The sequence below is a fragment of the Pelodiscus sinensis genome, chromosome 8 (assembly GCF_049634645.1).
Source record: "Pelodiscus sinensis isolate JC-2024 chromosome 8, ASM4963464v1, whole genome shotgun sequence".
Classification (NCBI taxonomy): domain Eukaryota; kingdom Metazoa; phylum Chordata; order Testudines; family Trionychidae; genus Pelodiscus; species Pelodiscus sinensis.
This window is the reverse complement of record NC_134718.1, coordinates 56,818,302-56,832,684: the sequence shown is the minus strand read 5'-3', so window position 1 is coordinate 56,832,684 and position 14,383 is coordinate 56,818,302. Positions and strand designations below refer to the sequence as shown.

Sequence of the window (14,383 nt, the reverse complement as noted above, 5' to 3'; positions counted from 1 at the left end):
AGCACTGGATTTTTTTTTCCAAAATATGCACTAAATTTTGAAAATAATTACTATAAACATTACATTTCAAACTTCCTTTATCTGCATCTATATAGTTGAAATTGTGTCAGTTATTCTTCACACAAATTGAAGACTATCTCAACTTTAAGAAAGGGCAATTTATACTAATCTTTACTCATGGCTGCCATCTGCTGTCAATTTCCATTTAGTATGCATTAGAAGTCTAGTAAAACCATTTTACTTAGTTAACAGCAAAGCTTTGTCTTCTTAATACTTTATTCTGTTTTGTTTGTTGTAAAGTGTCCACATCAGGGGGTAGAAAAGTATTTCACTTTTTTAAAAACGTAATCACCATATTTTAAGAAGCCTTAAAAATCTGGAACCAGATTTATATCAGTGCTCAACAAGGCCCTTTCCTAATGCTCTTGCTGAGCACTTACTTTTACAGAAAGTAAGTTGCTTACACGGGAGGAGTTGTGTTGAAAATCTGGCACTCCTAGGTGAGTTTTGCTAAGAAAAAGGGGTATTCTTAATTTACCTCACTTCAGCCAGACACTAACTAACATGAGAAATAACTCATGAAGATAAGGCAGTTTGTAATTTTCACATGTTGGCAGGTAAACCTAACCTCTATGCTGCTCCCAAGGCTGTACGCTGACCTGACAACATGTGTGAAAACTACAAACTGTCGTGTCTTTCTTCACTGGGATTTCACCCATTACAGTTAGCATGTGCTCACTTACACAAGGTAAGAATATGCTCTCTTTTCTAATGAAGACAATCCTTTGTGGGGATTGATCATTTCTGAAAACCTAGCCCATGAACTATAAATTGCCTGGCTCCTCTCCCACAGTAAGCAATATCACAGCTCCCATAAACAGAAGAGTTTAGAATGGAAGAACTTTGTTCACGTTTTTCCCTTAGAATGCTCCATTTCCTTTTTGTTTTGTTAAGGAAGAAACCTCTCAGTCTCTGCTTTGAATAATGAATATTTTGGAAAATAACAGATTTGAAGGCAGCTGAACTGTAAATTCTGTAATAATGTAAAATAATCACTAAATTACAAAAAATATTAATAGATTTCTCCACTATTTTTCTTTAGAATTAAGCAGAACTCTGTTAGCAAAATTCCAGTGTAGTATTTGATACACAATACCCCCAGCATTTTACAAATGCATGAATCTCTGAACACGAAATGAACTACACAATATCTAGTCTATTTTTTCTGTATAAAACAATAGGAATGCCAATACTTCACATGCAATAAAAAATACAAGTTTCGTGATCTCATATTTTGCTATCAAGTAGGGTGGATTTTTTTAAAACCTTTAAGTACCCCTGAGGTGCAAAAACACTACCATTCTGCTTCTACAGCAAAGAATCATCCAACTAGTCCTGGAGCAAAAAATGACAGGTGCCATCCTAATCCACTGGACATAAACAAATGATGTTTTTGTGTGCGTAAGAAACATAGTCCCTAAGAAGAAGAAAATAATTTGAGAACATAAATAAGACAAGCAACTGTAACAGGAAAAATAATTTACAGAATAACTAGATGTACTAACTAAAGCAAGACAATCTTTATGCCAAGTCTACATTACAGCTGAAAGTCGGCTTAAATGTAGCTGGAGTCTATGTACCATAAGCCGAGCTTCAGCTCTGTCCTTGCAGTGGGAGGTCAATGGGAGAAATAATCCCATTGACTTCCCTTAGTTCTCATGAAGAGTAGGAATTCTGGCATTGATGGGGGTTCCCCCATTGTTCAAGACCTAAAGACCTGGTACATTAAAAGCCAGAAAATCAACTGCCACAGCCTCAGTCGTCTCTTTAGTTTATACGTGGCCTTAGTTATTTCCCTTGATGCAAACTAGTTAGCTAAGTCCACCTTTTTAAACACCAATTTGGTTTTCAATTATTGCTCATGAGGTAAGACTTATCAATAGCCCACTTGGCTAGAGAGCTTAGATGATTCTCAAAGCTTCCATGACCTGGCAGTCACGGACAGATACTTGCTGGATGGCTCCAAAGAACTGGGCAAAATATTAGAAGAATTAATCAATCAAGAAATTTGCACTATATCTTGATTTACAGACTGTAGTCCCCTGTTTGAGGGCATAAGAAATAAAGAGGAACAGCTCTAGATTTAACAGCCAAAGTATAAGAGCTCTAACTAAACTAATCTGAAGGGAAAAAGGAGGGGTGAGGAGTTAATATGGCCTTCCAAATTATTGAACTGATATTTCTAAAGTAAGTTTGGCTACCTGGTTTCGGTGTTGTATGAATAAGTTTAGCTGAATGTGATGGTGTACTAGAACTTGCATTGTCTTGATCTGCACATGTCTGGAAAGATTCTGATGCTACTTTTTTCACATTTACTTCTTTTTTCATTTCCTCCTCTTCATTATTATCTTCAGTCTCCACCCTCTGCATCTCGTCCACACTCAGGGGTTTCAGTTCAGATAGATTGATGTCAGATTCATTTTTTAACACAAAACTGCAAACAATAGCATCCTCTCTGTGGGAATCCATAGGTTCTTCTGTAACTAAGACAAGTGACAAACTGTCAATATAAGACAGATAATGCACATTCACACCAAGATTATATTAACATCCATGTGAACCAAATTTACAAACTACAACAGCTAGCAAGACCACAGACAGTTTTGGCCTTGCCACAATCAATTTTAGAGTATCAAGATAGGAAATAGTGACATGTAAATAGGGGACTGCAGGATGCGAGAGGTGGGTGCAGTAGTCCTTGGATTGTATAAACATATCACTGGACATGTTTAATCAACCTTTAAACAAATAGTCAACTTAAAAATCACTTACAAATGTTTTTTTCACATGTTAATGCTGCAAATAAGGCCCTATTTGAATTGTGGGATGACTGTCAAAAAGAAAGAAAGAAACAATTTCATGTGATTTACAGACAAGCCATGAAAAATTGCAGAAAGGTAATGAATGGACCTCATTTGCAGTGAGAGAGTCCATTATTACTGTGTGATTTTTCTACAGTCATCTGCTTAGAGCTGATGGTGGTGGCCCAAGGTTAAAAGAGGAGTCTCCTGCTCTCAGCTCGGGGCCACCTGGGCTCCCACTGCCAGTCTCACACATGACAGGGCTCCTGCTATCAAATTGCAGTTGAAGCCTAATAATGAAACTTCACCATTTCCTCAATATCACAAATTAAGTAGGCTCTTAGCTAGGAGTAACAAGTAAAATTATGATACATTCAAAAAAAGTCTATTTTTCTACTTTTTAAGATCAGTTTTACAGTCCTTTTTCTCCTCCCCATACAATACAATCAGTCAGCTTCCAAAGGGGCAGGAGCTTATGCATATAGCATCAAGAGAAACAGAATCAGGAGCAAATTTAGGCCTGAGACCACTTAATTCTGGATACTATTCTATATTATGAATGGGAATAAAGGCTGCACTAACTCATGAAAGGTGTGTTGTAATAACTGGATTCATGTACTTGTGCTTCCTGTACATTGGCAAACATCAGCACTACCCCCATTACAATACCTGGTGCAGTGCTGTCATAAAGACTTCAACATGCACAGCACTGCATGACCACATCATCACTACAATTTCCATCTATCCAGCCCACAACAGGCTTACGTGGCATGGACAACTTTGTGTGAGTGAATTATATAAATTACAGCTCACACTTTGCTCATAGTAACATCTAAAACAGTGTTGCACTTTTCCAATTTTACAAGTGTATTTCCATCATAAAAAGGATATGCTGTTATTGTTTGTTTATAATACCCTCTTAGAAGCCTGAAAATGTCTTTTGTGCCACGCAGCCATGGTAACAATTTTAACTATTCTCACTTCAAACAAAAAAAAATACTCAAGTTATGATCTAATAACCTGCTGTGGCAGAACCAACAGAAGCAGCACAAAATAACTTCCAGGCTCACAAAAAACTAACCAGTTTTGTTTTTCTTTAAATTTCTCAAAACTGTATTGAATAGGGGGCGTTGTAATGGCATAGAGGAATAAGGGCCCCTCAAACAGCTCTCCCTTAATCCTGTTCAAGTTGTGGCTTCAATTGCATGGGTGAGACAAGGCTGCTTGCCTGGTACTCCCTTCTTCCTCTTGCTACTAAGTGGCCAGTTGCACAGTGGAGAGAAACAAGCTGCTTTATGAGGTGAAAAAAGTTACATTTACTCCTCCACAGAAAAGGAAGAAGCCCATGAGGAATGTCATAACTTATTCCTAGTTTACTCCTGGGGCACTATAGCCACATGGTGGCCTCTTTTCAGGGCAAGTTGTAAAGATACAGTATTTAGAATCCAACCAACCCACACTGAGGTTAGATTCCATCTTGGGTATTTTAATCTTAGGGTTTTTTTTGTTTTGTTTTGTTTTTCAAATTAGAGTACTTACCCACCCTCTCACCCTCCATTAAAAACTATAAAAGCCTCTTCAGGCCCTGAACTATTCCTAAAACCATATTAGGGTACAGTAGCTCTTCTGTGGGAATAATCCTCACACTTTTTCAATTATGAAGAATTTCTTACCATCACCAGCCACCTTGGAAGTATCCCCGTTAGTAAGAAATTTTGACATTTTCTTCAGAACTTTCTTGTGAGATTTGGAAAGTTGGAAATGTAAAGGTCGACATCTAAAAGAGGAAATGTAAAAAAAAAAAAAAATTAAAACCAGTTTTGTGTTCTTTGATCTAAACTGGAAAATATAAAAAATATCTGATGCAACTATTCTTCTTTAATTTCTTGTCTATTTAAATTCCCTTGTAATCATTAGTTCAAGTTTCTAACCTTGTGTTACATGTGTGCCTTTGTACTATATAACATGCACCTTTATCTACCCTTACAAATGTATATGGATGAAGGAGTACAATCTCACTAAAAATATACAGCAAGTTTTATTGCTTGCGAAAAGAACTTAATACGAGTCATTCAGCTATACCACTAGTGGTGGCAATGCAAGCTTCTTTAATACTACCTGCCACCATTATATGAAAAAAAAAAAAAACCAGTTAATTCTCCATGACTATTCAATCCATAGCCTTCCCGTTCAGGATACTAAAAAGAGTATGTGTAGGATGCAGACATCCATTAAGATCCAGCCTGCAACAACCAACTCATTTTACGTATGCAATCTAGATGTGATAAGCCAGAATACATTCCTGACTAATGCAGGAAAATAGATGGTGCAGAAATATAGAAATAGATTATGAAACTTGTCATAATCTGCATGAACCCACTTATGCTTTACTTATAGCATTCAAAGAACACAATACCATTAAAAAGTAGACTTACCATCCAACTGATTATTTTAACACACCCTGGATAACCAAGGCCTCAATTGGAAATGAACAAGCCAAGTTACTTTTAAATGTGTGGCCTTGGATAGTATGACTTTTCTCACTAAGTTTTAAATCATTCCTCTTCTCTGCAACACAGCTTTAAAGGCACTAGTCACATGCATTTGTTCTTACCTTATTGTATACTGAGGACAACATGTTTGATTCATAATGGGTTTGTAGACATACTTCCCACTTCTAAAAATAATAAAATAGTTTATTAAGCTCAATGTTTGTTATAGAATTACAATACAAAATTAATTCATAGAAAATTTTAAATTGCTCTAAAAACATGAAAAAACATGTTGAATAATATATGACCTGAATAGATCAGTGGTTCTCAAATGGTGGGTCAGGACCCCAAAGTAGGTTGTCATCCCATTTTAATGGGGTCACCAGGACTAGCTTAGACTTGCTGAGACCTATGGCCAAAGCCCAAGCCTCGTCGTCCAAGGCCTAAGCCAAAAGGTTTCAGCCTGGGCATGGGGGCTTTGGGCAGGCTCAGGCTTTGCCCCCCCTCATAGCATCCTATAGTAACTTTGGTTGTGAGAAGGGGCTGTGGCACAATGAAATTTGAGAATTCCTTGAAACAGAGTAACAAAGCCAAAATAGCAAATTCTTTAGCACTTTTGCCAATCTGCTACAATGGTGCACTTCCACATTCAAATGTTATCAAGTACTACCAACATAAGAATGGAAACACAACTATTGGGTCTTCTGTGGTTATGCAGCTCCTTCTCCTATCAAACTTTTCAACTTTCCATCTGATTGTTAATTTATATTATACCTAAGATACTTTTTATAGTGATCTCCAATTCTTCATAATTAGAAGCAGAATAGAGCTTAAAAATCTACTTGTCTATTACCAGGGAAGTTTATCCTAGACAGTTTGGGTGGAAATTGTTAGCCTAGGCCTTAATGTGAAATTCCATGTTTTTTAAAGTTACTGTGCAGCCCTTATAATTGCAAAAATATTCTTCTTGACAGAACTGTTTCTTAGCCTCCAGACATATACCTCCAAGTATCATCTGCTTGCTCACAAGCTTTTGCAGACCACAACTTAGTAAAGTTAGACTCTGATAAATTTCACAAATGTTGTACAGATCTGAACAACAATGAAACTGACAAGATTCAGGATCACGTCAATTCCATAATTCTGTACTCCTTGGGAAAACTATGAGCAAGTATGGAGACAAGTATTTGTATCTACAGAGTAGGAAAACCAATAAATAAATAAATAAATAAAGCTAGGGAAAATGTAAAGTAGCAATCTTCTTTGCAGCAACCATGAGATTCTGGGTTAGGGGACAGATGGATGTGAAAGAACAATGTCTTACTCAAATACAGAAATTCAGCTTCTAATTTATTACCTTGCCCACACTAGTCAGAGTTTGATACAAAAGATAGCATCTACAAAAATACCCAGGACAGTACCTAGCTAAGAATCCTAGAACACATCACTCTTCTGACATCTTGAGAATTGCAGTTCACTTCCCATAGCTTATTTTGCGTATCAGCCTCTGGCTAGTAGTTATCCGGTAAAAGTTTTGAGAGCTTACACATTGAATAAGAAACATTCATATGGCACTTCTCTTATTTACTAACAAGAAGTTCTTGAAAACTTGCATTTTCTTCAAAGGAAAGGAAAGTTCTTTCCCCCCTCCCCCCCCCCCCCATTCTCTGTACAAAGTTACTACATTGTATTCAAAACAAGAATGTTAGATACATTTTAAAATATTTCCTTTTTTAAAGGCTATGACAACCTTCAACTACTGTACATTCCTGCCCCAAAGTAGGCATTAATTTCTCCACTGGAGGGGGATGCTAGAGTTAGTTACCACATCTGTATCTTCCAACTTTGAGGGTGAAGAGAAAAAATTGTGTAAAGAACTTTGTCCAAGTTAATCTGTAAATGCAAGAGTTGGGTTCTCTGGACTACAGTAACACATTCAAGATGTACAGTATATAGTATTTCAGTATTGTTCCAGAACATAAATGCCACAACATAATTTAAAAATTGCCTAACATTAGGCTCCTAAACCCATATTTGGTCATCTAATCCCATAGTTTGTTCAGAAGTACTGAGTGTGTACCAGCTCCCAGTGAAGTCAACAGCTGCTGCTGTGTACTCAGAACATATAAAAACCCAGTCATTGATCTGAATGACAAAATACAGAATTAGGAGCTTGACTTTAGCCAAAAGAGGGAAGTCACCTAGTGTCATGAATTTCTAAAGAAAAAGGTAGATCTTGTGTTAAATATTTAAAGTATTTCCAATTAAAGGATAATTCAAAAGTACACAGTTTAAAAACAATGTTATAAACAAATACATATTCACTAGTACTGGTGAAAGTTTCAAAAATCCAGTTCACCTGCCATTATTTATACTTTTTTTTGCACACTGCCTCTCTATCAATCAGCTAGGAGATGGAAAATTATTTTCATTTTCAGTTCCTCAGTCCTGCAATATATATGTGTGTGTGTGTGTGTGTGACACTGTTTTTACTTTTCTATATAATTAGTGACATATTCTGTTGGTCTTAGATATTATGAATGCTTTTCTTTCTTAAAACAACATTTTAGACCAGGTTTAAGATGTCAGCATCTCTTTGAAGATTGTTTTTCTTAATTTACCTTCTCCATCCTCTGTCTATAAGATCCTGGTAATCTTGAACAGTCATTGAATGCGCCCACATGCCTGTAACAAACAACAGATGACTGTCCCAGTTCACTTTAAAACATTAAAATGTAAGCAATTTCTACTGAAAGCTTACTGTACATTTAAAACATTAATTTGGGATTTCTCTTACAAATTTTGGAGGGGAAACAATTACTTGTATTTATAAACTTCATATTAAGCACTTCAGTCAGTAAAGACAAAAAACAGTCTCTTAGCCAATTTCCCATTAAAGAAGGCAATGCAAAACAGAATTCAAAGTACAACTTTAAAAAATCAATCATCCAAGTAATTTATAGTAAAAAAGTTACTGCGTTTTTCCCCACTGACCCATCATAAATAATTCCCCAATGTAAAGGAGATGCCATTCAAGGTTAGAAGAAAATACTTCAATTTTTAAATACATGTAGTTCAGGATATACTTGGAAGGCCATGAGATACAAACTTAAACTAGGAGCTTAAGCTTTGTCAGAATAAATGGCAAGACAAAACACAGAAGGAAGGGCACACAGTAATGAGAGGGGTGGACATGCTACTCTCTAACTTCAAAAACAATGAGCAGCCCTTTGGCACCTTGGAGACTAAGAAATGTATAGATCATGAACTTTCATGGGTAAATCTCACTTCATCAGATGAGCTGGAGTGGAAATTACAGAATCCAGAGTACATAAAACAGCAAAAGCAGTTCAACCGTCTCCCTTTGTAATTGGGTGATAAAATTCCTTTGTAGAAGAATGGCTACTTTTAAATCCATAATTTAATGTCCAGGGAGATTAAAATGTTCCCTTATAGTGTATGTTACCATTCCGGATGATTTGTGTCTATTTATCCTCTGTTGCAGAGACTGTCTGATTGGGCCAATATACATGGCAGAGGGGCATTGCTGGGACTTGACGGCATATATCACACATTAGAGGATATTAGCCCCTAATGCAAATTTTTCATGCCATTTCCTGGGCCTATTATACTATCAATTACTGCAGTATTTACTTGGTGGTTCCGATAAAGACTTTAATACAAGATTCCCAGCTTCCAATATAAAAACAATAGATTAGAATGAATACCATATAACCTGACAATGGGATTCTAAACACAAGAAACAGAGCACTCCTCAAAAGAGAAACAAGACAAACCCGAATAGGTCAAAGGTGACGACAGCTACCAGTATAAAACATTAAAATTGCCAATGTCATGTTGTAAGTCAGTATAGGGCCTAACCTTGCAGATCCTTAAAGTATGTCTACACAGGAAAGTGTTTCCAATTATACTACTATGATTCTAGAATAAGAGTTTCTTTCCTTTTTTTTTTTAAAGCATAAAAGCCCCTCAAAAGTAGGGAGTACAATAAAATAATTTAAATAGTTAACTGATAAGCATGAGCTTATTAGTTAGCGTTAAACAGTTCTACACCAGCTCCCAGGGAACCGGCTGCTATGCTGGCTTTATATCAGAGCCCACAGTGCAAGGTGGTAGCCAGCTACCTAGTTTTCACTGACTCCCAGTGAGCTGTCATCTGGCACTGCTGCCTTTCTGTCAGAAGCAGCATTTAGGGCAGCAGTCAGCTCTGGAGCAGACTGGAGTCAGAGTACACTGGGAACGTGCTGCCTCCCCGTGCTGAGGGCTGTGCAGTATTAAGTGGGGCCAGTAGCCGGCTCCTGGTGCACACTGGCTGCTAGCCCCACTCCCAGGTAACTGGCTGCACTGTGATCTCTGCAGTATAAGCTTTATACTGAAGAGCCTACAGTGTATAACGGTAAGATTTTCAGCAGCTACATGGTAACGCAAATCGCTTCTTAACATGTCTACTCCAAAGCAGTATGAAGTAAACCAAAAAGTTACTTATTCCAGAATAAGAATGTCCACACATGCATATCAGTTTAATTTCACATCTTAGCTTACTCTAACTGTCCTGTGTAGACAAGCCCTTATTCACAAGAGCAGTCTAGCTGAAAACACTAGAACTAGGATATGTGTAATGCTGTGTTCTTGAGAACGGACTGAGCATTGGAATTCTTGTTCTGAAGCATTACAGGTGGTCAGTAACTTTCCAAACAGTTTCAAAGGAAAATGTAAATGTTTCCATGAAATATTTCAGGTTGAACACATCTCCAGTTTGACAAACTTCAACAGAGGCCTATCTATTTTCCTGTTGTGCTACTGAGGCGCCTAAGCTTCTAGGGCTTACTGTGCCAGGGCAGCCCTACTGTGTGAGCTGCCTCAAGCTCAGAGAGTGTAAGGCTTTTAGTATCAGTGGTTCTGCAAAAGCCCCACTGTGTGGACTGCAGGGAACCCAGAGCTAAGAACGAGCTCAAGCCAGGACTCTCAGGGTACTTCACCCTCAAACCATCATGGTGAAATAGCTATGTGGACGTTCCAGGTCAGAGTCTCAGGCCCACATGTTGGGACAGGCCCTCCACACCCCATGTCAAACTTTAGAAGACCTGGCAGAAGCTGAGTGAAACTGACAGCATGCCTGTCAGTTTCACACTGCACAGCACTAGCTACTTAAACTTGCAAAAAGCATGCCTGCACAAATCATTAACATTATCACAGTGAAATATCCATTTTTAATAGTGTAAAAATAGTATTAAAATGCTTCCTTTTAGAGCTGAAAGTCTTTACAGATATTAATACATGTTTATGAAATAGGTATTATTCCTGTATTGAGAATAAGGAAATTGTAGGCCCACACAGGTTAGGAGACATTTTCAAAAAAGTCACCTCCAAACCTATGAATCTAACATTTTGGTGGTGCTGAGTGACTGCAGTTCCCACCGAGTTTGATTAAGAGCTGTGGTTCCAAGCACCTACGAAAGTGGGGACCTAGATTCTTTGAAGCCAGGAACCCCAAAACAGAAGCACCCACATTAGAGACCAGTTTTGAAAATCTGGCTTTAAATGACTTGCCAATGTGGTGTCGCAAGTCAGCAGCAAGGTCAGAGACCCCAGGCCTCTCCTGGTTGCCTGTCTGAACGTTGACTTCCCTCAGCCCAGGAAGGTGCACTCTCACACCCAGAAGTGCCAAAGTCTAATTTAAGGAAGACTTTTTAAATGACTCTACAGGTGTACAGGCTTGACGGACATGGGGGAGGGAAAAAACCCAAGGCTCAGAGAAAGGCTTAAGTGGAAAAGGAACAGCAGCTGCCTCAGCCCAAAATAAACCAGAAGCTCCACGCTCACGCTCCGAGAGCCCCCGCGTCTCCTATTCTCCCACCAGCACCCTTCACACTGGCACCCGAGCGCCTGGATCAAACCAATTCCCTCTCCTCAGCTCCACTTCCCCATCACTGGCTGCCCCAGCCAGCCGCTCCCACCCTGCCTAACTGCCCCCTCTTGCTCCGCCCGTCCGCCCTCCCTCCCAAGTGCCCCTCAGCCCCCGCCCCCTGCCCTACCCGCCCGGCCCGCACCATGGGAGAGGTTGCCAGTCACGTTCTTGCAGTAGCCGCAGCGGTAGCCAGCCTCTCCTCCGAAGTACTCAACGATGCTCGAGGAGCGTTCGGCCGCCGCCATCTTCCGCACCGACCTACTAGCTCAGGGCAGCGCCGGGCCTGGAACCTTACCAGCAACACCAGGCCGACCGGAAGCAGCTCTTGCCGCCATTTTGGTTGTGGGCAAGCCTGTCTAGGTTTGCGTCACTACGGGGGGACTCGGTTATGAACTCCGCCATCTTTACTAACGGCGGTTTCCAGCGGAAACACTGTGGGAGGCGGGCAGGTCCATCATCTTTCCTGAGGGCATGGGAGCGTCCCTAAGGCGGACGCAATATCCGCCATCTTTATCAAGGGCAAAATCTGCTACGAGTCCCCACCGGTGTTCGGCCCGTCGGACAAGACAAGCGGTAGCACTGCCCTTGCGCTGGCGGAGATAGGGCGGCGCCTCGCTACCGGACAGATGACACGGGAAGACCGGGACGGCTTGGTCGGCGTTTCCGAGCGCCGGTGTTGCAAGGCTTTTTTCTAGCCCAGCCCTTTCCTGACTTACCAGTGGAGGCTTTCCCCTGGGCAGAGGCGCAGTAGCCACACGGGTAGCCCTCCTTGCAGCCGCTGTACTCCACTATGCTGCAGGGCATCGTGCCCAGCCTGCTTCGCTCCTGGCTGCGCCCTGAAGCGTCACCTGACCGGGAACAAGATCGCAGCTGCTCTACCAGCGGCCCCGCTTTGCCAGCTTTGAACCAGGACGCGGCCGGTTTACCCTCATGGCGCGATTAGGAAGTTAGCAAGTGTCACGCCGGATCCTATGACATTACAGCTCAGTAGCTGGGGGGAGAGTAGAGCAGTTCGCGGGGCTCCTTCACTTGTGGTCAATTCACAGGCACTTGCTCGGCCTCAGCAACTTGTTCCGAGGACTGAATTCATCCAGCGACGGGAAGCCTCAGAGAGGGTCGGAAAGGTGACAGGTGTAGGGGGTTTAGAAAGCTATAAAATGGGAGCAGCTGGGACTCTGGCCAACTATTAGTTCAGTTTTTTTAACCAAATAACGCCCCCCAAAAAGGTATTGTACATTTGCACCTCCAGTGGCATTAACCAAACCACCCGGTATTTTTCATAAAACCCATTACCAGTAGGGATATAAGTGACATGGAGCAGTAACTTGACTAGTCACGCTTCCTGCCCGCCCCCCTCCCGCCCATCCGAGGCAGCAAGTCGGGGGGAGGGGAGCAGGAGCTCAGGAGCTAGTGTTTGGTGAAAACTGGTTCCCCCAGCACCTTCTCTGTAGGGGAGCAGAGGCACAGTGGGGACTGAAGCAGTCCCCACTCACACTCGTTCCCACTGGCACTTCAGCCTTTGAAATGCAGCAAGAGTCCTGTGAACAGGAGCTGCTGGACTCAGCACTAGCTCTTACTACATTTAAAATGCAAAGCCACAGCCCAGGCGGCTTCCAGGGCTACCCAGCTACAGCTCTGCAGAGCAGTCCTATTGACTAATCATATTGTCCATGCAAATTGTAATGAATATACAGTTAGCTGGGTAACTGCAATTTAACATCCTTAATTACCACACCCATCAACTCCTTAATACTGAGACTATGACTTGGTGACTAAATAAAATGAATAGTAAAATAAATAGTAAAATAAATGCAGGAGTTAAGGCAAGAAGACCAAAACAATCAATAATGTTTGACAAATATTTATTGAGACATACACTTTTAAGAACATCAGATATAGTTTTAAGACTAAATGCTTTTGTAACAAAAACCAGAAAAAATGTCATGGAAAGTTAAAGGCATGAACTCTGCCATGATTATGAAAGGCTTTTCTCAGTTACTAAAGCTATTTTTGAGCAAGTCATGGTCTGTAAAGGGACAGAAACATAATGGCTGTGTCTACACTGCACCCCTTTTCCGGAAAAGAGATGCAGATGAGACAAGTCGGAATTGCAAATACAGTGGGGATTTGCATTTTCCCCGCTGCATTTGCATGATGAACATGGCTGCCGCTTTTTTCCGGCTCGGGGCTTTGCCGGAAAAAAGCGCCAGCCTAGATAGGGATCTTTTGGAAAATAAAGCCTTTTCCGAAAGGTCCCTTATTCCTCTTAAAATCAGGAATAAGGGACCTTTCGGAAAAGGCTTTATTTTCCGAAAGATCCCTATCTAGGCTGGCGCTTTTTTCCGGCAAAGCCCCGAGCCGGAAAAAAGCGGCAGCCATGTTCATCATGCAAATGCAGCGGGGAAAATGCAAATCCCCACTGTATTTGCAATTCCGACTTGTCTCATCTGCATCTCTTTTCCGGAAAAGGGGTGCAGTGTAGACACAGCCAATCAGTATATACCTAAAACAGGTGGGAAAAGGGGCCTGCACAGGTTGAATCCAGTCCTTGGCTGTCCTTCCACTCCCAGGCCAATTGAGACCTGGGGGCAGGGGAGCATGCCAAATCTCCTCCCCCTGCCAGAAGTGTGCTGCATCAGAGACAACTGGCCACTGTTTTACACTTCGTGATTCTCTTTAGTCACCATGTGCCCCTAGCAAGGCAGGGAGGAGGAAAAAAGTGATTGTGTGCTCCCTCCTCCTGCCCCCAGGTCCTGATTGGCCTGGGGGTAGGGAAAGCACACAAGGTCTCCTCCCACTGCAGTGCCTACAGAGAACCACCAGCTCCTTTAAAACAGCTGGCAATTCTCTCTAGGTTCAGGGGGTGGGAAAAGACTTCATGCACTCCCCTCAGCCCCACCTGAGGCCCTAACCCTTTTTGGGTGGTCCACAGCCACTTCAGAAATTGGTGATGTGGCCCCCTTTTAGAAATTATTGCCAATCCTGGCCTAAAATGTCCTTTGCTGTTCTTAAAGATGACTAAGAGTTAAGGTGACATCCTCCCACTCCAAACTCTGCATGTTTCAAACATGTTGGTTGGGTTTTAACTTGTAATGCTCTCC

The 14,383-nt window shown here is 41.1% G+C and overlaps 1 protein-coding gene across 7 annotated transcripts in view; it reads right to left on the bottom strand.

Annotated features, from left to right (window-relative positions):
- The window catches only part of ATE1 (arginyltransferase 1), a 170,442-nt gene extending 157,850 nt beyond the window's left edge, over positions 1-12,592 (bottom strand). Inside the window, exons 1-5 of one of the 7 annotated variants that reach the window (XM_006111405.4) lie at positions 11,999-12,592; positions 7,975-8,038; positions 5,476-5,538; positions 4,535-4,638; positions 2,262-2,543 (exon numbers count right to left, since the gene is read on the bottom strand). In XM_006111405.4, the coding sequence (XP_006111467.2) occupies positions 2,262-2,543; positions 4,535-4,638; positions 5,476-5,538; positions 7,975-8,038; positions 11,999-12,086 (601 nt within the window). In that variant the 5' untranslated portion in view covers positions 12,087-12,592. Of the gene's footprint in view, positions 1-2,261; positions 2,544-4,534; positions 4,639-5,475; positions 5,539-7,974; positions 8,039-11,424; positions 11,686-11,998 lie in introns of those variants that run through there. The other 6 variants (XM_006111410.4, XM_006111409.4, XM_006111408.4 and 3 more) reach the window with 6 other exon arrangements.
- Positions 12,593-14,383: the final 1,791 nt, after the last annotated feature.